Raw genomic sequence first — 25,257 nt, 5'->3', positions numbered from 1 at the left:
CAGATGTTACGTGCAAGTGCATTAACTGAAGTTGCATTTGTGCCCTCTGCTAGAAAGTAATTAAAAACTGAAAGCAAAGCCAACTGGCAAATGAAAATAAACTGGTAGGACTCGGGAATTAACCTGTTTTGTAGCTCAAGCTTCATATTTTCTAAACTTAATCAGAAGGAGCAAGCATTAACATTTCTCAGTGCTTTTGATTAAAACCCGATCACACTTTGTTTAAACAAAGTAATTCATGAATTGTACGTAAACATTCTTTTAGGTTGCAGCCCCACAGGCTGCAGCAGCGCCGAGCGTTGCCTTTACTTGCAGGGGGAAAGAAAACAACCTGTGCACAGGTGCAGGGAACAGCATGGGACCTTCGTTTGCAGAAGCAGCGTTTTAAGTTGCAAACTTCAACTACTTAGCTATCAGCCTTCAGGTATTATTCACCTCGGGGTTTTTATGGCATTTGTACTATTATTCTGTAGGTTTTTCATGCAAACGCTGGACCTCGCTATGATGAACGCCCTGGGATGTGGACTTTCTGTGTTTTTCTATGTCTTCAAGTTGGCTGGCGCTCTTAAGAGCACCAATTAACAGCCCGGTTTTAATTACGAACGGCGCTGTGGAAAAGGAGGAATCCCAGGCACATCGTCCAGGTGCAAAAAGAGATGCACTGGCGGCGTGTGACAGGGACAGGCGGCTCCGGGCTGGCACTGTCAAACGCCGGAGGGAAAAGCCGGCAGGAACGAGCAAAGGGAGGTCGGGGATCGCTGCGGGACGAGGTGGCTTCGATGTGGGAGAAGCGAGCAGCCGGTCCGGGCCCCGCAAGCCCCGCACCGCAGCGTTCGCTGCGGTGCGGGGCTTGCGGGGCCCGGACCGGCTGCTAATTCGAAAATGGAGGATGCGCCGTCTCAGCCATTAATTAATAATGTAGCTCGCCGTCTTCCTGTGTGACACACGCTGGAAGGCACCGAGCGGCCAATAAAGATGTAGGGGAGAGCGAGGGAAGGCTCCTCCCCGCAGCGCTTCCTGATTGAGGGCTCGAAGAAGTAGATCAAAAACTTCCTAGGAGCCGGTGTTGGGGGGGGTGGGTGGGAAAGAAACGGAGGAGAGAAAGGAGAAACAGAGGAGAAAGAGGAGAAAGAGGAGAAAAGCGTCGCGCCGGCCGAGAGGTGGGAAGGGGGGAAGGAGCCCCGGGAAGGCGGAGGAGGGCGAGGAGCGGCCGGCGCTGCCCCCGCCGCCCGTTCGCATCGCGCGGGGGCGACCCCGGCGCGGACAAAGCTCGGGGATCCCCGCGCCGAGACCGTTGCGCGGCCGGGGCGCGAGGCGCTGCCGTTGCCGCCGCCGCCGCCGCCTCCTCCTCTTGGGCGTCACGGCCCCATTGTGCGGCAGAGGCGGGCGGGGGCGAGAGGGAGGCTCCGCCGCTCGCTCGGCGTGCAGTCCCAGGCAGGCAGCGGCGTGTCAGCACACAAAAGGCCGCCGCCGCCGCCGGCGCTTTCTCCCGCTCCTTCTCCGGCGCCCCCGGGGGGAGGGACGCGCCGGGCCGCCGCTCCCTCCTCCCCGGGCTCGGGGTTGGGGGGGGCTGTGCTCCCGCCGTCCGTTCGCTTTTTCGGTTTTGTTATTTGTTTCCCTTCCTCCTCGAAGCGGGTCCCGGGGCAGGAAGAGAGCGCGGAGCGGGGCGATGCCGCTGCTGCACCGAAAGCCCTTCGTTCGGGAGCAGCCCCCCGCCGACCTGCGGCCGGACGAGCGCGTCTTCTACTGCAGGGTCACCAACGAGATCTTCAGGAACTACGAGTAAGAGACAGACCCCGTCTGTGCCTCCCCCGGCTCCGTGTTCCTCCCCCCCCCCCGCGTCCGTCTGTCCGTGTCCCCCCCTTGTCCTTGTGTCGTCGTCGTCCGTGTCCCAACCTCCGTGTCCGTTGTCCTCCGTGTGTCGTGTTCCCCCCCCGGGTCCGTGTGTCCGTTGCCCCCCCCCGTGTCCGTGTGTCCCTGTCGTCCCCCACCGTGTCCGTGTGTCCGTTGCCCCCCGTGTTCGTGTGTTCCTGTCCCCCCCCGTGTCCCTGTCGTCCCCCACCGTGTCCGTGTGTCCGTCCCCCCCCCGTGTCCCTGCCGTCCCCCATCGTGTCCGTGTGTCCGTCCCCCCCCGTGTCCCTGTCGTCCCCCACCGTGTCCGTGTGTCCGTCCCCCCCCCGTGTCCCTGCCGTCCCCCATCGTGTCCGTGTGTCCGTTGCCCCCCCGTGTCCGTGTGTCGTGTTCCCCCCCGTGTCCGTGTGTCCGCTGCCGCCTCCGTGTCCGTGTGTCCCTGTCGTCCCCCCCCGTGTCCGTGTGTCCCTGTCGTCCCCCCCCGTGTCCGTGTGTCCGTTGCCCCCCCCCCGTGTCCGTTGCCCCCCCCACGCGGTGTCCGCGTCCCCCCCCCGGTGCCCGTTCCCCGTGGCGCTGCGGCCCGTGCGCGGTGGCGGCCTTGGGGCGGGCGGGGATTCCCCGTCAGGGCGGCGGGCGCGCGCGCGGGGCGGGGAGCGGAGCCCGCGCCTTCCCGGCGGGGAGAGGGCGGGTCTCTCGCCCCGGGCAGGGATTCCCCTGCCCCTCTTCTGCGCGGGGATCCCGCGGCCCCCTCCCCTGCCCGGGGAGCCGGCCCCTTCTCCTCCCGACTCTCACGCCCCGCTCCTCTCCTCCCGCCGGGGAACTGAAAGTTGCGCGGGCGGGAGGCGCAGCCGGTAACGGGCGCCGCGGGCCGCTCCCCCCCCCCAACCCCAACCCGCCTCGCGGGGCCACGGCCGGGCCCGCGCTCGCCCCGCCCCGCGAGCCGCCGGTGACCCGCGCGGAAATGGCGCTGCACCTGCCGGCGGGGCCCGGGCCGCCCGGCCCGCGGGCACCTGTCCCGGCGGGATCTCGGCTCCGGGGGGGCTCTCGGTCTCCTCTCCTTCCACCTTCTCTCCGTTGGTTTTTACTTCTCGCATGTGAAGTGCTAGAACATTAGAACGCTGTGGGCTGGAAGGGACCTGGCCTTGAACACCTCCAGGAATGGGGCAGCCACAGCTTCCCTGGGCAACCTGTGCCGGTGCCTTAACACCCTCGGCGTGAAGAAATTCCTCCTTATGTCTGATCTAAATCTGCCCCTCTCCAATTTGCAGCCATTCCCCCTCATCCTATCACTACAGGCCTTTGTAAGCAGTCCCTCCCCAGCTTTCTTGTAGCCCCTTCAGGTAGTGGCAATCGTGAAATCGTTGCACGGATAGTCCCAAACCTGCTGCCGCTCACTTTAGCGCTTGTGAGAACAATGGACGGAAAGTATTCAGCCAGACTTTTTTCCAAAGCTGATAAATGTGTCTTCATTCCCCAGTCTGATCCAGCTCCATCCCCACCTACGATGAGGCCCCTGTATCCAAGCTCGCCTTTTTTTTTCCTCCTGAAGATGTGCAGACTAATGAGATTAAATCTGAAATTCTTTTCATTTGTAGCATATGAAATTGGAGCACACCTAAATCTTTTTCATGTTTAGGCTTGTTTTCCTCACTCAAATACGCTTTACCTAATAAAATGTTAAAGAAGCTGGATTAGGTAACTTTGGCGGGTAATGCCTTACAGTCTCCTGGATGATAGACTCTCAGGGGAAGGGGGCTGTTGGATTACCTTGTTGGATGATCTGTAAGGAGCATTTTCATTATAGCGCGTATAAGAATCTAATGAGCAAGAGCTGACAGTCTCTTGTTTCTGTAGGAATTATGTCCCCCTCCCCCAACTTCCAATATTTTGAAAGCTGCTTTTCTGGTTACAATTATTATTATCACGTAATTAGATGACTGTCATGCGTTTGTTGACACTGCACTGAAATACACTTCAGGTGCATGTAGTTCTGTCATAATTCCAGCACGAAAAGTATCCTTTTAGAACATCTTTCTGCACTCAGAGGGTTTGGGAAATATTTTAAGTACTCTGACAGACTTATTTACACTGCAAGGATGTCACTAAGAAAAAGTAGGGAAGACCAAATTCCATATTTAACCAGAGTTCATGAATTAAAGAGATAAATTTAGACGTGTTCACACAGGCAATCCCTAGAAATGTCAGTGAGTGGTTAGCTTGGAGGGGTCAGGGCTTGGAATATGGTATTTGGGACAACTGCAGAGAACTCTGCTGTGCTGGTTTTTTGTATATGTGGGGTGAGGATTTTGTTGGAGGTGGTGGTGTTTTTTTTAATTCCGTCTTTTGTCCGCTTGGGTAAAATCGGCACTTTGTATTGAAAAGTTTAGTATTTTTTACTTTGCAAAGTGTCTTGCCACAGATGAGTAAGTTCAGATTAATGTTAGTTTTCTGTGGCATAACTTACTAGAGAACATAGGGTCATCTTTCAGCAAATTTCCAAGGTGCTGATCCTCATCTCTCTTGGTTGCAAAGTGATGCTTCAAATAGTTAATGTCTTCTGAAAACGTTTCCCACTCTTTTGCCTGAACAAGGGCAATTAGAATAATAGGGATAGGGAGGGCTGCTTTTTAAAAATTGTATTAGGTGTTTCATGGAAGGAAATGCATATTAGCTGTTCCATTGTTTGAATCGGGCTTCTCTGAGTCTACTTTTGCAATAGCAATTTGCATTTTTTTGAGAGAAGCATTTAAAAGTTCTGGAGTCTGACGAGATCAGATGGGCTGTATAGATGCATATGGTAACCTGAATTCACCCTCTTGCTAAACTATATGAATGCTTTTAAATACTATAAAAGGTTAGGACTTTTTTTTTTTTTTTTACAGGGCACAAACTCAGTGTTGTAAAGGTTCTTTCATGGCCATGGCAGCTTTTGTAGAGATGAATACAGATTGTATATTAGTATTACTCTTCTCTATATAAGAAATCATTATGCTAATGTGAGGAGAATTTGGCAAGACTAGTATTTTGTAAAGTGACTTACCCGTTAAAAGTGTATTTCCTTTTTACTCTGAAATACCATCATGTAGTTTTGTAACCCTTTAAAAGGGGGTGCAGTGAGGTGGCGGTGTTTGATTCCATTTATCAGGAGTAAAAGGAATTATGGGGGCTGATGTTCTTCATGTCTGCTTGTAGTCCGGATTAGAGGGACAGACCCGGGGACAGACAAACAAGAGCCTCTGGAGCCATAATACTAGCTGGAAAAGCAAGTACGGAGGGTGCATGAGATACATGGGATAGTCCAGAAACACATGAAACCACCAGAAACACATTTAATCACCATTTTTTGACTGGTGGAAAGTTAATCCTTTCCACCTTGCCTGGAAAGTTAATAGCTAATATAGAACGTACAGTGAAAACTTCCATAAAATATGGGAAGCTTTGCTTGTGAAGACAACCTGAGAAAGAAAATGATGACTACTATAGATGCAGTGGTGAGAATGTTTCTTATTCTAAAATACAGGGCAGAGGGAGAAGAGCAGTTTTGCATCTTCAAAACTTACTGAAACTTCTCTATAGATTAGCCTGTGGAATTACTGGTTAAAGTCAGAAAGAGATCTGTTCAAAAGGCTTTTTTAGGTGTCCTTAGGTGTTTTTTTCTGTTTTGTTGAATAGAAACTCATAACTAGAAATGCATTCCTTAATGCATAATTCACCTGCAAATATTAAGGAATGTTAGGTCTCTCTCTCAGTTTTGTTTCTTTTGTGTGCTTCTTTGTAATATGTATTGTTGACCATTTCTGGTGACAAGGCAGAGTATGAGAACACTTTTGTGATCTGGAATGGCAAAGTTGGTGTTCTGTGACTCCCCTCCTATCATAGATTATACGTTAGAGGCTCTCATAGGGGCTTCAGGATTTTTTTCCTCTTTCTTAAATTTCAGTTGCTTACACGACTTTCTCATATTTACATCCTCTGATACATAATTATTCTTTTTAAGAAAAAGAACTGCCCCATCAACTTGTTTTGGATATATGCTAAGAAAATGAATGAAAATAAACATTCTTGAAACACACTAAAAATACAGTGGAACTTGGACTCAGTGGGAATACTTGGTCAGTTCAGGCAAAAGGCATCTGCCATTTCTAAGGCTGGGTTTTTATATCCACTGCAAGTACAGTCAGCACAGAGCCTACAAGTAATTTATTTCTACCTTCTGTTAATACATTGCCTTCTGTCAGATACCTAAAAAGTGGCAGTATTAAACTACTTCTGAATGATTTGCTGGCTAACTTTGCTGTTTACCTTACCTTGCATGGAAAGCTAACTATATAATGTAAATGAGAAAAAGACATCCATCTGAGAAGTCAGCATTAACTACTGCCGCAAAGACAGCTCGGTTTTTAGTCCCTGCTCCTCAGGTAGCTGAGCTGATGTGGACACTTCACCAGGGTGCTGCAGTCCTGTTTGACTTCTAGCAGGCAAATGCACTTTATGGGTTATATGAACTTCTTTCTCCATGTTGTCAAGAGTTAGAGATCTTGAAGCAGTGAGGAAGCCCGGAACGCTGGTCATACCCTAGGTAAAGATGCAGATAAGGTTTCGGATGCGATGTAGCAGCAGATTCATTTGCTGTGCTAGATTCATGTTGAGTATGGAATATAATCAAGTGCATTATTTCTCTTTATTAGAAGAGAAAGGGTATTGCTGGTGCTGCTGTTCTCTTGGTTTGGTAGCTGTTGTGTCTACTCTTTGTAAATCTTTTTGTGGAAACGGATGTGCACCAGAGAGAAACGGGGACAGAAAGAGTACTGTAAATACAGTCTACAGCTAAACTGTTGGGATTTTGTTTTCTTCTCTCTCAAACCAAGTTAAAATGAGATGATTAAAACATTGCAATAAAACTGTGTTAACAGACCAAGGCAAGGATGGTTTTGATGTGCTATAGGTACTGACTAACTAAAGGCAAATAATGCTTTCAGAATTGAAGGCAATTTTTTTTTGCACATTTTTTTTTCTTCCCTGTAAGTTGGCGGGGCAGAAATCCACTCAGAACAAAAGAGGAAATGAAGGAGAATGAAACTAGATACACAAACTACTCTTGTATGCAAATGGAAAGATGTTTTCCTCAAATATGTTTCAGTTACAGTAATAGTGGAGTGCTGTACTTGTAGTAGTCATGGATTAATTTTTTTTTAGAGAGGTGTTGATTGGGTTTGGGGTTTTTTTTAGTTGTTCTCCCCACCACTCTAAGTTCAATGCTGTTGCTTTAAATAGCATGACTGCCTGGTGTCCCCTCACAAAGAGTAACAGCAGCTCTTAAAGGGACACTGTCAGCATCAACCTTAGTCTCCTTCCCTCTCTGCTCTCTCTCCCCTTTCTTTTATTTCCTTTTCCTTTCATAATTTTTGAAAATTATGTTCTATTTTTAAATAACTCTTAATGTGGCTTTCTCTTTCCTGGCTAAAGATAATTATCAAGCACCTCTTTGGTAAGTGAGAAATAAAAATATAACAAAACAGCCGCATGACTATTTGAGTAAATACTTCTTCATCCATCGAAGTCAGTAAGACTACTAAAAATTATTGTAAATCCAATACAGAAGTATTGAAATGTAGGGCAGGAAGAGACCTAAGAGATCATGTTTTAAGTATTCTGTCACCTTTAAAAAAAAAGACTTTTTTGTCTAACCTGTTCTTTAAAATGTTTAATTAACTATTCTGTATATTAAAGATACTGATTCTCCATGGTTCACAGCAAGAAAAAGACTATTCTGTCTTATGCACAAAGAATGACTGACAGCCATACATCCTTCATATACTGAAGAATAAGTTCTCTCATTCTCTCTCCTTTGTTCTTCTCCTTTTCTTGTTTAGAGAAAGTGAACCCAAATTCTTTATTACTTACGGGTGTTAGATTCATGTACTGTATTAAGTAGATGCAGGTGATATGCAAATCTGAAATCTTTTAGCTATTAAATGTTTTTAAAATAAAATATCTCTTCCTCATCTTTTCCTCCTTTGTGCAGCTGATGTTCTTCCTAAAGCATCTTTCTCACACAGAGGAATCCTGTGCTCATACAGAAAGGATTGTCTGAGCCAACACCCTCCATTGTCCTCACATCTAGTGTTTCCATTTTCATTTACAAAATGTTAGGATTCATCTGTCCAACTGTAGTGAACATCATCATCTGTATCAGTCTAACTGATGCACATTTGCCAGCTGGAGTTTGCTGGGAGCCTGCAAAAAACCCCCTTGAAGTGTGAACTGTCCAATTATTTAACTCTATTACTAGAAATTATTTGAACAGTACTACCTTCTTAAAGATGGAACACTGTGTAGTGTGATTTGTTTTTTTTAAAGGAGCAAAACTTTAGTGTAGGTATCTCATTTAGCGTTTAGTATTCTTAAAGTCCTGCGTGTCTGCCTTGAAATAGGTGTGCTGAACTGGCAAAGAGTGGAACAATACTCAATTTGTCATGTTGTGTTGTTGGTTTATATTTATAAATAATAGCCCATTACGATTTTTTAAAGGACCGCAAATAAAAATCATTATCTGAACTGGGGCATATTGAAAGATTGCTCTGCCATCCAATCACTGATCCATAGTAGATTGTATGTTTTAACATGGTTTTTTGAATAGCAATGTCATCTACTTAATCTAAAAGGTATTTTAACAAACAACTGTTCTTCTGATACCTGTCAAAATTAACAGATATTGATTAGTGAAGGCTCGTCATTCTTGATTCCATGGTAGTCTAGAAAGCAAGCAATAATAACAACATAATTTTAGCATAACTACAAATAAAGCGAAGGAGAAGAATCAGTATTTGCTAATGGAATGAGAGGAGAAGAATCTGTAGAAAAAAATAGTTCAATGCTTTCTCAAAGAGCAATGAAACAGTGAAGGACTAAAAAGTATTTAGAGAACCACTTGACATTATTTTTTTTTTACCCCTCCCATATTTTCATTTGTGAGCTAGGGCACTCAAAACCAGACTTGGTAAGTTTCAGCATGTTTCTGTGATCTTAAAGTTATTTTATATTTGTACAGTTTTAGACTCCTCCCGCAAATATTTGCAGAGGATGTGAGGATTGTATAACACTTACTGGCTCACTGTGATTATTCTTACACATAATGCTTCTTATATATGAATATTTGTTTGCAGCACTTCCGAGTCTGGATGCTCTGTTACTGTAGTCTGTAGTGAGAGGAGACTTCAGTTTTACAATAGCGATTTACCTTGCCATGGTCGAAAGTGGTAAATAACCCATGATTATCTACAGCTTGTACAGGAGTAGAGCTGCCTTTGCATTTCAGGCTTATGAAAGAAATCTGCTGCTGTATCAATACTGAGCATTTTCAAAATGTTAGTCAGAACTCAACTGTTTTCCTTCTCTCTTCCCCCGCCCTCTTTCTTTTCAGTGATTTTTTTGAACGCACTATTCTGTGCAACAGCCTTGTGTGGAGCTGTGCTGTCACAGGCAAACCAGGACTCACGTATCAGGAAGCACTGGAATCGGAGAAGAAGGCCAGACAGAATCTTCAGCGTTTTCCAGAGGCGCTCATCATTCCAGTTCTCTATTTAGCCACCCTTACCCATCGTTCCCGACTTCATGAGATCTGTGATGAAATCTTTGCTTATGTCAAGGATCGGTATTTTGTTGGTGAAACAGTGGAAGTAGTTAGAAATAATGGTGCAAGGTAAGTATATTTAAAAATAAGTATGAATTTCTTCTTGTTTGGTGTTGGTGTTACTTGTATGTGCTTCATTTAAACCAAAAATCAGGATAATAAACTCCAAGCACATCAGAAGTGAGGTGTGATGCTTAAGCTAGTTATACCATTACTGCTCCTACTTGCTTTAATTAAAAGTAGGATCATATTGCTGGGCTTGGTATCTCTTTCCTTAGCTTGGAAGCAGCTGTGAAGGCAGGACAGTTCTCTCAGTTCTTGACACAGTAATTTTTGAGTTGGAATGGTGGATTTGCAAAGGAGCATCAGGCGTATTTGTGTGAAAGGTGGGTTGTTTGTAGAATTACAGTGAATTAAAAATTCCATGAAAGTTTTGCTGAAATTATCCAGAGTGCAATTAATCACGTGCTATTTTGTGTGATTAGAATGGTCAAACTATAGAGAACTAAAAAAAAAAAAAATGGATGAAAGTTGGATTTTTGTTTTTGAAGTAGTGACGAAAATTGTGAGTGTCTTCTCAGAGAAGCTGGGAAGTAATTCTGAAGTGTTGTCATTGCCTGGTATTTAGCATGGCTTTTATTTTCCCCACTCGGTGTTACGCTTATTCTTATACTGATCTATACATTACAAGTGTTTGTTATCTTATACTGATTAAAAACGTGGAAAGCTTCAGATGCTTTCTGATATCATTGGTACATGTGGTCTGTAATGTAAGTTGTTCTACAATGTGTAGCTAGTTTGAGTCTTTCTTTAAAGCAACTTCTGGCAGGGGACTAGAAAAGGTCTGTGTTTACAGTTTCACCTAACTTGATTTAAAATGGGAAAGATTTAAACATGCTCAACTTGGAAATGCCTGCAGAACATGCGTTAAAGCGTTTGTGGCTGTTGCTTGTTGGTTGGTTGGTTTGTTTGTGGGATTCTTCTGGGTTTGGAAGTTTTTGTTGGCGTGTCCCCCTCCCCAGGAAGGTGCCAGCTTACACTGAAGGGTAGACGGAGCACAATCTATTGGCTTTTGCGGGTAGCCTGAGGTCTCTGCATGTAATCTCATATGTATTGGGTGATAGGAGTGGGCTGGTTCAAGATGGTTATCAGAGAATACAGGTATTCTGTATGGGTTGTTTTAGTAGTTGCTCTAGATGTTATTTAAGGCAAATTTTATCCTATGTTGGGAAGAAAAAATGTTTTGATGTGCTGAAGAAGATAAGTTGCAATGAAATTTGTATGGTCATGTACATCAGGTTGGTGCTTAATAGAAAAGCTTTCCTTCTCTTCCCTGCTCTATTCTTTTCAAGCAGTGAAGCCTGGTTCTGCAAAACCAGGACAAAAGTGACTTTGGTAGGCTTGATGCTTTCTGTTCAGAAAACCTTCATCCAAAGTTTGTTTCTATCCTTCTCATCTTTATGCTTTTCTAATTACAAGACTCATATTACTACTAGCGCTGTATTACTTTTGCTTAAAGTGTTTTCTTCTTTCTTTTGTTCTTAACCAGCAACCTGAATGTTATGAACTGTCAGTGTAGTTCAGCTGTTGGTTTTCATTTGCTCAATGAAATGCCTTTGTTATCAATCTTTGAAGATTCTGTCAGTTTCCAAATTAACAGCAAAAAAAGTCTTTAGAAGAACAAACTTTTTTTCCAGCCCTCCTGTCGTTCTATTACTTTTCTAAACTCATAGCTAAAATATTTCTGCACGTGTACCTTAGATTCTCAGAGCTTAAATGAGAAGTAGGCTTATATGTGAGTCTGTCTTGTGTCTTCATTTTTTGAAGTTCAGCATCGCCTTCACTTTTCAGTTTATCATAAATCAGTTTTGAAGTTTGCCCTAAAAAAAAATGGTTTCTACTTAACGTGCAGGCCGGGTTCTGTTCATATAGTCATGATATGCTTGTATCATGAGGGGAGCGCTGTTATTTTTTACCAGTGTCTGATTCAGTCTTCTTGGGTATTCAAACATGTGTTGAGATACATATTTAACAACTTTGTGTTGATGTTCTCCTTTCACAGATCAATGAATTAATAGAATTAATAGAACAAAAATAATAGAATAAAATTAATAGAATATTAATTTCTTAAGTTTTTGGAGTGTGCTAGGTATCATTCAAAATACTGAAGATTCAGTTCAAATTATTGCCATCAAAAACTAACCTGTTAGAGATTGTGTGTTTTAAACTACGTAAGTGTGAATTTGTCTGGTAAAATGAAGCATGAAAAATTCGCCTTAGCTGATTGTATGCCAGTTATACTCTAGACCAATGTGTAGCAGAGAGCTAGTTCAGGCCTTTAATACTAAACTCAGGAAACTGTGAATAAAATGGTAATGCAGAGGGGTTTTTATGCTTAGAGATACAAAATTAAAGAATAAGAAATGGGAGGAGGTGAGGTGTAGTTTATTCTTCTGCCCAATTAACAATTGAGTTTGGCCTATATTTTGAATCCCGTATGTTGGCGCTTAAGTATACCAACTCATGTTACTTGTGCATAACACGGCTGCTCAACAGAGATTTGAGTATGTTTGTCATGTGCAGCTATATTTTTGTGATCTCCTCTAGCAAAATTGGTCACAGTCAGTCTATAATGTAATAGCATCCTATGAGACGAGCAGAATTTGGCGGATCATGAAAATCCAGTTGTGTTATGGTAGTGTAAACTGTTCCACTGCATTTATGTCTGAAGTTTTTTGAATGTGCAGGCTCATTTGTTATATGAGCTCCCTGCATCATTTAATGCGAAGCCTACAAGATATTGCATGTGTAACCACAGGTAAAGGAAGGTTGCTCAAGCAATTTAAGTATTGATACTTGTAGTTCTTAAATTTGCACATGTAAGATTCTCATAGGATAGATTGCTTGATGCAGCTTTCTAGATTTTGAAAAAAATAAATGTGAGGGAACCCAAGCACTAGGGGGTTAACATTCTGACTTAATGTATATGTTTTTATCTTGAGCACATGAAGTTCTGTAAGCAGTGGGCAGGTGATCTAGAAAGGGTAAGAGGACAAGGGCTTTGTGCAGAGGCTAGGCAGAAGAGTGCCCCTTAGCTCCTTGTCCACCCATGCCTTAAACACCTCCAGGGAAGGGGACTCAACCACCTCCCTGGGCAGCCTGTTCCAGTGCCCAATGACCCTTTCTGTGAAAAATTTTTTCCTTATGTCCAGCCTAAATCTCTCCTGGCAGAGCTTGAGGCCATTCCCTCTAGTCCTGTCCCCTGTCACTTGGGAGAAGAGGCCAGCACCCTCCTCTCTACAACCTCCTTTCAGGTAGTTATGGTCTTTATAGCAATGAGGTCTCCCCTCAGCCTCCTCTTCTCCAGGCTAAACAACCCCAGCTCTCTCAGCCGCTCCTCATAAGGCCTGTTCTCCAGCCCCCTCACCAGCTTTGTTGCTCTTCTCTGGACTCGCTCCAGAGCCTCAACATCCTTCTTGTGGTGAGGGGCCCAGAACTGAACACAGTATTCGAGGAGCAGTTTCACCAGTGCTGAGTACAGAGGGAGAATAACCCCCCTGGACCTGCTGGTCGCACCGTTTCTGATCCAAGCCAAGATGCCATTGGCCTTCTTGGCCACCTGGGCACACTGCTGGCTCATATTCAGTCGGCTGACAACCAAGATTAGTGGTTCTTGTTTCCAACCAACTTGTTCTGTTTGTTGCAGAATCTGATACCCCGTTGCTTTTTGTGATCTTGTGTCCCTATTGGGCCCTTCTGCTTTTTAGCCTTTTATTATGCTGCTCAGTTTTGAATGTGACTGCTTCCGCCTTGTTGCTGAGGTCTGCTAGGAGGAACTCAGGGAGTTTGGAAGATACTCAGGCTTCCTGTTGTTTTGGTATACCTAGTGTCTTAACAGCCCTTATCAACCAGAAAGAAATTGCAGGGCAAGCCCTCCAGTCCTATGATGTGGTTTGTTCATTCAGTCTCTGAAAATGATGTGTGTGATCTGGTAGTCTAATAGAAGGAGATAATTGTGCCTGCTCTTTAACTCTTTCAGATGATGTTTTGATTCAAAATGACCATCTCCTTTGGTTTGTGTGTGTGTCCAGCTTTCGTGTCCAAACTGAATTTTCTGCAAAGTGACAGCTATGCTATGCTTTACAGTGTGAGGTACTTGGATTCACAGGTGAAGGATGGTAGGAGTTGTATAACAATGTTTTTTCTAGGACTGTCTTTGTAAAAGATAAAATAATGATTTGAAACATTGTACAATATAGACAGAAAACTTAATTTAAGTTTAAGATTGGCTGAGTTGCAAAGGAATTGAAAAAGGATGACTCTAAGTAATGTTAAATTGGACATGGTAATGTAATGGAATGTAATTTATTGAAAAAGACATGGAAATTATTAGAGGTTTTGAGGGGCAATATCAGAGCAATATTTCATCTTAACAGTGGTCAATTAAGATGTAAAATAAGCAGTTATTGTTTTAGTTCACACTTTATTGAAGCAGGGGAAAAATGTTGACTACATCACTGGAATTGCTTCTTATATTTGCTTTTCAGGACTTAAATTTTAATACCCATACGATACTAGTTGGCCTTTTGTTTTTCTGCAAGGAATGACATCTCTTGCAGCACCCTGTCCCATTTGTTGCTCTCTTAGCACAATTGGTACTTAAAGTACTAAATATTATTGGTACTTAAAACTTGTGAAATTGATTTTTAACATCTTGGCATCTGAAGGCAATTACCTGAAAGCTGGAACTACGTGGTGTGAAAGGCCCATCTGAAGTAACTTCAGTGCATACCTTGGACCAGCCAAATAAAACTTACAACTGTGAAACTCACTGAGTTGTAGGACCTGTTCCTTTCCCCTTGAAGTTGGGAGTGTGCTTTTGCTATTTTGCCCTTTTTTTTTTCTTGATTATTTTAATTTGTCGGGGGGAAAACTAGATTTAAAGCATCGTAAAAGACTGGTTGTGATTTATCATCAGTGTTCTGAGACTGGGTGCTATCACAAGAAATAATGCCTGTTATTAGTAGGGAATACAAGTGAGCAGGGTGACAATTAGTTAATTAATCTGTAGGCTTGCAGCTGACTTGAACAGTGAAGAAATCTGAAGTTTTAGGTTGGACAACAATATCAGGTCTTCAGCTCCCCCTCCCCCGTCCTTAAAAATAGCTGATGGGATGATGTCCTCCCTTCCCTGTGGAGGGTGGGGGACAACTGGTTGTTGTCCAAACATTAGTATGGAACTTAATTAAAACATCAGCCACCTGCAGACTAAAATAGGTTGCTTAAATTAGATAGTGTATAAGAATGAAGAAACCATACTGAATGTGACAGATATAAAAAAAGGAATATATGTTTTTCATTGAATTTGACCACTAGATGACACCACTGCAGAAGAATACTTGCCTAATATCTGTGAGCAAGCAACACCAGAATGCTTTAAGAGGAAGTAGTTTTTTAAAAATAAACCTACTTACAGAAGTAAGAGATGAAATTCTCTGTTAAGTAGATTGCTGCGTCTGATCATACATGAGGTATAGGTTAACATCTTTCTGTGCTCTGAGTGATCTGATGTTGACTGTTGCCAAGCTGTAGGAAACATAATTAATAGCAGAACAACCTTGTCTGTAAGTGAAACGTCTTTTTTTAACTCATCAATTGTTTGGCTGGTGTCCCAGTGCTTTAGGGCTGTTCATAGTGGATTAACCACTGCATTAGGCCTATTAAAAGATTTGCATACTGTTTTCATCTCTAAGTCTTAACTGGGGCGCCGTAAGTGTGTTGCTCACCATGAGTATGTCTAACTGATACAGATTTAGGATGGTAGAAGGTAATCGTTGTAAGAAATTAGGTTATAGCTAATTTCCCAACTTTTTCATTCAATCTGGCGACAAGATATCGCTTGCTTATATAAATAGATATATATGCGTGTGTGTATTTGTCTTCCAAAGCTAGGATAAGTTAATATAAGACCACTTGATAGTGTCTTCCATATCTAGACTCTAACAAGTTACAATGAAATTAAATTAGTTTCTAGTCCACCAGCAAGTTTTCCCCTTTGACACATAGGCATCAAAGCCGAGTGGATGTGTCTGCACTGGAGCTAATGTCTGCATCAGAAAGTTATAGTGACTTTTGTAGTGGTGAGGCTTAAGCATAAGTTCCTGCATACAAACAAAGTTTCTTACTTTATTTTGAATTTTTGAATTTGAATTCCAATAGCAAAGTTAGTGCAGTTCTTATGAAGCAGCATAGCTGGCAGTGCTGGAGAGCAGCTTACCTATTCATAGCGCAAGTGCAATTTGTGCTCTTCCTGCACTGCTGTTTAAGGATCAGTCAACTCCTGGCCTGGAAAAATCTCATTTAAGGAATTCACTTTCCACTGCCGTTAAATCCTTTGGGATATAAATATATTTATATTTGACCAATGGAAGCTATCAGGTAATGATACCTGGGAGAGAACCTATAACTCCTTTCCTATAGATTCTTGAACAGCTGTTGCAACTATTTTTGGGCACTGCCAGTCTCTGTTAGCTCTAATTTCTCTGCACAATCTCTACTTTTATAGTTACAAAACTATGAGGTTTGGTTGGTTTGTTTTGTGATTTTGGGTTTTTTTGGTGCTGTTTGTTTATTTGGTTGTTTTTTTAAAAATCAGGACAGTACTCTGAACTGCAGCCTGTGCAGTCAAACCAGTGCAAATACTGGTGTTATTGTTAGTGCTGTACAAATTCCACAGGAGACAGCGGATGCAGCTACTGTGTATACAGGATTCTCTTGTGCCAGGCTAAACCATACTTCTTAGTTGTGTCTTTGAAGCATGTAATCTCACCTGTAATTGACAGACAAATTAAGAAGCTAAAACTCAAAACCAGGAGCATTTAGTGTGTTTCAGAAAGCCATTGTGTGCAGAAAACTTGTCTCCTTGTTGTGTGCTTTTATTTTCTGTGTGCATTAAACTGTACCAGTTAGCTTAGTAAAAGATGTCACTTATTTCTTCAGATCTTGTCTTGCTTTTATCTCTCTAATTACTTTCAAGTGTATGAGAACTGTTAAAAGGATTTTGAGTTACTGCACTTACCTGACATTTACTCCTTAAAAACTTACTAAAAGCTGACAAAACAGAATGAGGCTATAGCTTTTTGGTACTTACTGGTACTTGCTACACTAGCTTCTTACGTTACTGACTCTTGGGGTTTTCTGTGTACAACTAACTTTATGTACTATTAGAGTATGTGTGCTATTTTAATTTAGACCTTAGGAAGGCTATGCTTTCATTGGTGTTTTTGTTTTAAAAAGTGAATTTTCATTTGCATCTGACTTACTGATAATTTTCTTTCTTTATATTAAAAGTTGACCTCAAAGTATTGCGGTACTCCTCACTGATCCATTTGAAACAGACTTCTACATTGAAGGGTTGATTTTTGTCTGCTTATTGTAAAGCATACAGGGGCACATTTGCAACTTGTCTAGGCCTTCAAGGGATCTTGCTTTTTGACTTGAAATGAGGACACAGCAGAGTAGTAGACTATTATTTCTATCGCAGTAATTAGTGCCAGCCAGGTCAAAAGCTATAGTGGAGAATGCTCCATTGACAGGCATGTGATCTCTCCTCTCACAGCTTGTAACTCTAGCCTTGGCTGGATATAAAGGCCTACTCAGCATTTAGGAAGAACTTCTCTGGGCAAGTGAAAGTGCCAGTAATTGTAGGGTCAAGGTTTCTGTCTGACATCCTGGCATAGCCGATTTTGGCCTGTTACATAAGAGGATGCAGCTTCTCTTCTTCAAAATGTGTTCTTCTACTGCTTCAGTGGAGGTAGATGGAAATGCCTGCTTGTCCTGCAACTCATAGCTTCTGTACATGCCTTTGAGTTGCTGAGCTGAATGAAAGAGAAATTGGCAAGTAAGCCGTACCAAAACAAAGGTTCTGGGTTTTCTTTCATCACTCCCGTCTTGCAATACTGATGAATTTAAAGCATGCACCATGTTTTGCCGGCTGCTTGTGTGTAGTTTCCCTGAGACAGGCTTTCCTGGTATCCCAGGGTTCACTTGTCTAGGTGTCACTGTTCAGTTAGGAAGGCCATCTACTGAAATCACTGAGCTACTCCAGGAACTATAGTGTCTTGGGGCTCTGAGTGATGGAGGTCTTACTACTTCTCCTTCCTCCTCTGCATCTGTCTGCGGCCAATTATTTGCCTCTTGGACATGCTCTAGTTCTCATGAGATCCTTCAATGAGCTGCTTGAAGTAGCTGATAGGACAAAAACTTACCCACCTCTTCATGGTAGGTCGCTGGTTTACGTTTAGGGCTTTTTTTTTTGTTTGTTTGTTTTTTGTTTGTTTGTTCGTTTTGTGGTTTTGTTGTTGCAACCTTACCCCCCCCCACCTAACTGAATTTAATTTAATGTAATCAATAAATGATACTGAGTGCCAGAGCTACAAAAAGCAAGAGCTGTACAAAGTACGTGGCTGGAAGAAGGAACTGCAAAGGAAAGCCCAGAATTATTCTAGAGAGGTGGATGGATTTGGTTTTCCAGAGAAACTATGTCTGGTGCTTGTGGCTCCTTGGCTTAGTGTCTCCTGCTGTTAGATTGCTGGGAGTCAGTTACATTCTTTCACCTATCCAACTGAACAGGCCTAGTCAAAATTCATGGAAATCAAAGGATGATCTCAGGTTTTTTTTCTTTTGAGAGAGATGATGTGCACTGATATTTAAAAAAAAATAAATTTGTGATACCTCCTCTTTGTTTGTGTTTAAACTTTTGGGCTGCGGTATTGTTGTTCTTCTTAAAGAAACAACAGATTTAATCTTGTAGGCAAAGCACTTCTTGGAACCTTTGCCATAACATCAGAGGACCTAAAGAGCTTGATTTCCATGCTTAAGAAAAAACAAATATGTGAGCATAAAGGTCGTCTTTGAGATAGGTCAGAGGACGTGTACCCTGTTGTTGATAGCTTGTAGTCCAGAAAGAGGGAGGAGTTGGAGTACTGGGTAATCCTTCCTACTGTTCTACCTTTTGACAGTCACTATCTGAGCTAGAGTTGCTGGGCCTATTGTGTAAAAGTTCATGATGACTTCTTAGTTTATCTGATGTTTTTCTGAATACTTCTAGCATTCACTTAGTGTGGTTGTAAGCTTTTTCATGATCCATTTTGTTACCTGAAGGAAGTGCTTCCTGACTGAGGGGGGTATTGGGGTAGGTATTAATTTACTTTAACACGGTGTCTTTTTAGATTGAGGTGCCCCTAGTTCTTATTTTATGGGAAATAGTGAGTGTGATTTTGATTCAACATAAGCTCTGTAAAGATCTTAAGGTATCCTTTTTTTAGAACGTATTTCAAGTACTTCATTTGATGGTCTTGCTTCAGCTTTCAGCTCTGTTTTATTTATGTGTTTTATGATATAAAATTAAGACTCGTAATAAATGAACTCAGGGAATTATTAGGTTATCAAGAAAAACAAACCTTAGTTTGTACTGGAAGCACAGTATCTTTGCCTTTCTTAGCCCAGGAATTGGCAGCTACTAGCCATGACTTGACTGTAGCAAGGCTAACAAGTCTCAGTTCATAGATTATTATTTCTTTAATGCCAGAAGGAAAGGTTGTATCACTTTCTTTAATCGGTAACCATTACATTTCATTGGATTATGCTTTTACTGAGCCAGGTAATGTGTATTTTGCTTGACTCCTTCCCCAAAGATTTCTAGTAATTATTTAAATGAAAGCATAGAGGATAGAGAATCACTTGCTTTCTGTGACAGCTTATTCCATTAATCATTCTCCTCATTTGGTAAGGAAAAGGCAAAAAACCCCCAAAGAAACAGCAGCTGGATTGGGGATTTCCCTACTTACTGAATCAAGTATATAGAATATATCTTTTCCATTCTTGTAGAAGGAGATGTGTTATCCTGTAAATTACAGGGGTCTCTGATGGACAAACAGGTAAACGAAGCATTGTTAAGACACTCGGTGAATAAGTATTCCAGTCTTTTTGTCCAAGGGGGCTGATTTGATTTCATATATGTGTGTGTGTGCGTGTGCCTCTTTGTCCTTCCCTGGCTAGGGATAAGGCAGGTTGGATGTAGCGTTCATGTGGCTCTTGGGCTGCGACTGCACATTTGGTGTCTACGCGCCCCCTCTAGTGCTCCTCAAAGGGTAAGCGTCAGAAAACTGTCAACAGCCCTCAGCGTTGGTGTGTTTGATTACTTTCTGTTAGAAATTAATTTAGAAATGTGTTTTAAATTGACTTGAACTCTCTAGGAAGTATATTTTATAATCTGGAACAGAATTCTAAGTAGGCTTTTTAGCAGGTGATCTTTGTTGAATTTCAAAAAATGGCTTTATAATAGACATTCTTGCATGCAGTCAACTCCATGTTATTCAGTATGAAGAGAAGGATGTGATGTTCCTAATGCTGGAAAAACAAGACAATGCAATGACAGACTTTTCTCCTAGGACTTGGCCAGAGTCTGGTGCTGGGCCGGACCTTAATGAGCCTTGTTGGACTTTGGCTGATTTTGTGAACACTGGGTTCTGTCTCCATTGCTTACTTGGGTGTTCTTGGCTCTTAACGCAGAGTCTTTTTGGATTTGTACAGTTAATTAGCTTGAGCTGCACTCACCAGGAAAACACGTCTTCCAGACCAGCCAGTTTTGGAAATGGGACCGGCTGTGTTGGAATGGCAGCATGCCTGCGGTCAGTCTGGTGGACTCAGGCTGCCTGTGCTTGCAGGCAGCTCTGGTGTCCCAGTGTATAATTAAACATTGTTCATGTTGTTGTCTTTAGGAATATGTAGGGATATTAATGAGTTTTTTTTTATTATTATCTTTATTTTTTTAAATAACATATCCTGTTGGAGCATCTTGGAGCTTGCCTCTTGTTGGGGAGAGGCTTGGGGAGGACAGCTACAGGCACTAACTGCATCACTGGCCCTAGCTAAATTCGCAAGTGAAAACTACCTACAATATTTTAATTTTCTCCCTCTGCCCCCTTCTTTTCTCCTCCTGTTCCGGCCCCCCCCCCCCCCCCCCCAATTTGTGCAGATTTTGGATAGTACTGTCTGCTTGCAGAAAGAAGTGTTTAAAAATATTTTTACCTTGTTCCCTTTTTGCCAGTGATCAGTTCAGACAGAAAAATACTTAAATTTGTCTGTCATAAATTTGTTGGGGTTTTTCGGTTGGTTTGTTATTAACTTAGGTGTGATGCAATTCAAGCCCTGTGCTTCATTTATTCTCCATTTTATTAATTTCAAGTGATGGTGTTTGTTGCCCAGAGAAGAGTTTTATTATGTGTTCTTTCTCCCCCTACCCTTTGAGTTCTTAGTGGTAGTTTGTGACAGCATCCATTGACTGCAATAGTTAATTTTCATGAAGCAGACAAGGCTTTAGGAAATGAAACTAAAAAATACGAACTGTGGAATTCCAGAGAGGGGTGAAAGTTAGTGGTTACGAACCAGCATTACGTTACCCAGCATGAAGTGTCAATTAATTATACTTTTAATATGTAGTTAATTCTGCCTTTTATAACCTGCATTCAGGATGGCAAAGGGATAGACTTGTTTTGTCAATTGTGTGCGTGCCAGATGGAGCCTTAATATGTGTCAGGAGATAAATGGGCCATTATTAAGATTAGATGCATAATGATCATTTCAGCCTTGTTTATTTAGGTCATCAACAGCAGAAGATGATCTCTTATAAGTAAAAACGCTTTGGGATCTGAAAATCTTTTCCTTTTCTTAGACTGCTGTCAAAATAAATGTGAAATGCTTGATGTCTAGTTTTGAAGTAACACATTAAGTTAACTTGTAGTTTACTTAAGTGAGAACTTGGAAAAAAAAATCACAGCCACAAATAATTCTGCCAGTGACATGATTTGTTGTACTGAGTAGCGAAGCTGATAGCTGTGTAAGCAGATGAATTTGTTAATTTATTAGATGGAACTCATTAATATTTTACCTAGTATTTCAGTGCAAGGCTCTTGGGTATTTACTTATTTAGTAGACAATGCAATGTTTGGTTATGTATATATATATATTCTTAAAACAGCACCTGCTACAATGCCTACTCCTTGCTGTAGTGGAAGACTTTGACAGTAATAAATGTCTGTGTTTTATTTCAGGTTGCAGTGTAAGATTTTGGAAGTCATTGCTCCAGCCCATCACAATGGAATGGCGAATGGCCATGCCAGCAGCACTGATGGAGATACAATTGTCATCAGCGACAGTGACGACTCAGAAGCACACAGTAGCTCTGCACAGAATGGGTAAATAATACTTCTACTTTATAAAGCACTTGGGCTGAGCAGAAATGACTGAAGTGAACTTGGCAGAGTCTGACCAAACCAAAATCTTTGATCTGTATGGATTGTGAGTGTTCAGCCAGCTGAAGGTGACAACCTGAATATTCATGGATGCCAGTTATGCTGTGTGTAATTCACCAGAGAACGGTGCATTGTGAGAAATGGAGTACCTACAGAATGATCGTTGTTAATCTGTGTGCGATGACAGTGTTTCTGTTGAGGTGGTGGAAGAGCCACATGTCTGTCTATCACTAGTCCTCTCTGTGCTGCAGAAACTGTCCTGCTATAGCTTGGAAAATATAATCACATTCTGTATTTCTACAGTCTGGTACTAGCTAGCATGATGTATTGTTTCACTTCCATCATGGGGCTCAGAGTTGAGATAGCCGTATAATAAGAGGACATATTCTTAGTGGAACTCCATGAGAAGTCTTTCTAGAAACTTAATGTGTTTGTGTCCAAAATATAAAAATGTACAAAGCTTTCTTCATTGTGCACATATCCATATAAATGTATACCATTGCATTTCATGGATTTGATTATGATTTTAGGTGCAGTGAAACAGTGTGTGTCTTGTTTTAAGGAACTGCCTGTAGGCAGGAGTAGCTTAAAACATTGAGTAGGAGTGCTCTTGGCTCTGATTGTGGCATTTAATTTGGAGCAACCCTTTACCAACCAGCAATTGAGCTTATATACGTAGCTTATCCTAGCAGTATAATAAGAAGGATTTTTGTTCTTCATAAGCACAACGAGAGGGTTTGAAGGGCCCCAATCTTGTATCTGTAACACACAGGGTTTACGTGAACTGTCATTGGCTTTGAGATGTCATGTGGATGCAGAAGTTATTTTCATTGATTGTTGCATGAAGACTTCCATGTTCTGACATTCCTTAAATAACTAGGGTGGAGCTCCTCACTAGGCTAAGAGAATAACAGGAGATAAATAATTTTTTAAATTCTCTGCTGTCTCTTGCAGATAGTGTCCAAGTTGTTTGTGAAGAGGTCCTACGTATTTGTGAAATTAAATGCATTTCCTGTGTTCCATAAGGCATATGGCATTTGAGAGGAGGTTATTCTTGGAATAATGCAAGCGCGTATAGAGCTGACTGTGGGATGGATCCTTTTATATTGCTGTCGCTTCAATGCATGCGGAGCTGGTAGCAAGACTGAGTCTTACGCTCCCAGTCAGCCTCTGGTCCTGCTCACCTGATTACTTATTTTGACAAGGCAGGGAAGGGAGGGAAAATAGTTTTTCTCACAAGACTTCTCTTTATAAGAGAATGTACAGATTTTTTTTTTAAGCACCGTTCTGTGGCATAACTAACATTTATGCTGAAAGCTTAAATCGCAAACTTGTTACAGCTTTAAAATGCTTACTGGAAGTTCTAAGCAGGTATTTTTATGATGAATGCGAGTGTCTAATAATGCTCCAGTTAGTTTCTGGATATATTCTTGATATGTGCAGACTTCACTTCTGTGATTCTGTGATTCGTCCTTCAGGGACTATATTTTGCTGCTTATGGAGAAACTTGGATGTGGAGAGTATGGCTGTTACTTCCCTTGGGACCAATGTCAAGTTGACATGCAGAACCACAGTTCTGCCTCTGTCTGCACACAAATCTCTAGGTTTTGAGGCCCAGCCTTGGTGTAAAGCTGCAGTGCTGATAAACAATGGTACAGCAGATGCTTGGTGTGTTTGTGAGAGAGGGGGAGGGGAGCACAAGCACAGATTGATGGGCCATCTGCAAATATTTTTCCTAAAGAATCTGTAAGGCTAGAGAATCTTAACTGAAAATAGACGTAATTAGAGATACCAGCCTTTCTCTGACCCTATTCCTGTCTATGTGGGGCAGAAATAGCCACTCTTTCTGTACAAGTGTTGCTACTGACCTTTTTTATTGTGTTTTGTGGTAAAAGCTGAGGTTGTACAGAGAGAAAGAGGCCAGGACGCTCTCACTCACTCCGGCACTCCCTCAGAAAAACAGGCTGCTTTGAAAGGCCTGGGTTTAGAAGCAAAACGTAGCAGTCTTCTAATATCTTAAACCAGTGGTGCTATGCCCCAGGACCCTGTGGTATCATAGATTAGCAGTGTTCATACCTTAAACTGGTAGACTTGGGTGTAAAGTTGAACTCTTGCATTCACTTTAGCACTCAGCAGTAGACTGGAGATTGAGGGGCTTGTAAAGCCAGCTGCATACAATACTAGCTGCAGCTTAATTCATGGCATTCCTCCTGCCAGGGCTACGAGTAATGTGAACCATCAACCACATCAGCAACAGTAGAAGAAAAATTTCTCCTTGGTTTGCTGGCTGGTTTGTGGCAGTACGTTTTGGTGTGTATTCAGTTTGAAATGAAGTATAGTGTTTATTTTGGGGAAGGCTTAATTGTTTCTGTAAATTTTGGGATGCAAGCAGAAGTAACAACGTTTTTGAAAATAATGCCATTGGAACCTCATCATTCAGACTTTCTTTATCATCTTCAACCTGTTTTTCTGCCTTCATTTGGAGAAAAATTGTGAGCAGTGTATGTCAAAAAGTGCAGTCATAGTGTGTCATTAGAGCTGTACAGTGTCTTCAGCAGAACAAATCTTTCCTTATCTTTCTTCTTCTTTTTCTTCCTCTGTCATCCCCTTTGTCTAATAATGATGACAGTAGGTCTTAGTCCACTTTGTATTGTAAGGCAAGACCAGAGTACTAGATGAAAGGCTGCTTAGAATTTTCATCAAAAAGTTCAAATCAGGACTCTCTTGTAAAGTGCTGTTGTCTTATCCTTGGAGCAGTATAACCAGCATGCTGTTAGCAATCTGCAGGTTGCTTTATTTCCACTTTGAAGTTTTAGTCAGATTTCAGAAAATATTTGCGGTTCCAAATGGGCAGTTGTAATTGCTCCATATGAAGAAGCTTGGCAGCAACAGCCTTCAAAGGTGTGCAGAAGCCAGCTTTTCTATCAGGATCAACATACTGACAGATTACTTCTATGTAAGGCTTGCAGTGAAGCATAAGGAGACCATAAATGCTTTAGCTGGCGTTCTTCAAAGGGGCTTTTTCGGTTCCCATACTTAGTCAAAGAGAAGAAGAAAAGCCACTGCCTCTTCTTTGAGGAGGACAGCATTCATTTTGGATGCATACCTGATCCTCTTAACCCTCAATATTTTTCTCTACAGTTTTTTGAGGTCTGTTAATGCTGCAAGATATAGGTAGATCCAGCAAGACTCAGACCAGATAATGCAGGTAGTCATGTCCTGGACAAGGCAGCTCAGAAGGACAAGGTCTCAGAAGTTTCTTAGTAAACCAACCTTTAAGACTATGCTGGCTGAACACAGTGCAGCAGAACCGTAAGCAGGAATTTTTATCCAGGTCACCTGGTCACTGTGCCAAAGTAATTGAAGGGCTGATGAGACTATTATCTGTTCTTGGTTCAGAATAACCTCATTCAAAAAGTGTAAGATTCTGCCAGGTGCTAGACACGTTTACTTGAGCGC

At 42.2% G+C, this 25,257-nt stretch overlaps 1 protein-coding gene across 2 annotated transcripts in view; it reads left to right on the top strand.

The window, feature by feature from the left end:
• The first annotated feature begins 1,084 nt into the window (after window positions 1-1,084).
• BAZ1A (bromodomain adjacent to zinc finger domain 1A) overlaps window positions 1,085-25,257 on the top strand; it is a 65,125-nt gene continuing 40,952 nt past the window's right edge. The window contains exons 1-4 of one of the 2 annotated variants that reach the window (XM_069858436.1): window positions 1,085-1,160; window positions 1,633-1,782; window positions 9,275-9,553; window positions 21,598-21,741. In XM_069858436.1, the coding sequence (XP_069714537.1) occupies window positions 1,670-1,782; window positions 9,275-9,553; window positions 21,598-21,741 (536 nt within the window). In that variant the 5' untranslated portion in view covers window positions 1,085-1,160; window positions 1,633-1,669. Of the gene's footprint in view, window positions 1,161-1,579; window positions 1,783-9,274; window positions 9,554-21,597; window positions 21,742-25,257 lie in introns of those variants that run through there. The other variant, XM_069858437.1, reaches the window with a different exon arrangement.

This window comes from Phaenicophaeus curvirostris, chromosome 5 (assembly GCF_032191515.1).
Source record: "Phaenicophaeus curvirostris isolate KB17595 chromosome 5, BPBGC_Pcur_1.0, whole genome shotgun sequence".
NCBI lineage: Eukaryota > Metazoa > Chordata > Aves > Cuculiformes > Cuculidae > Phaenicophaeus > Phaenicophaeus curvirostris.
Note: the sequence above shows the minus strand (reverse complement) of the source record. Positions and strands in the feature narration are given on the sequence as shown.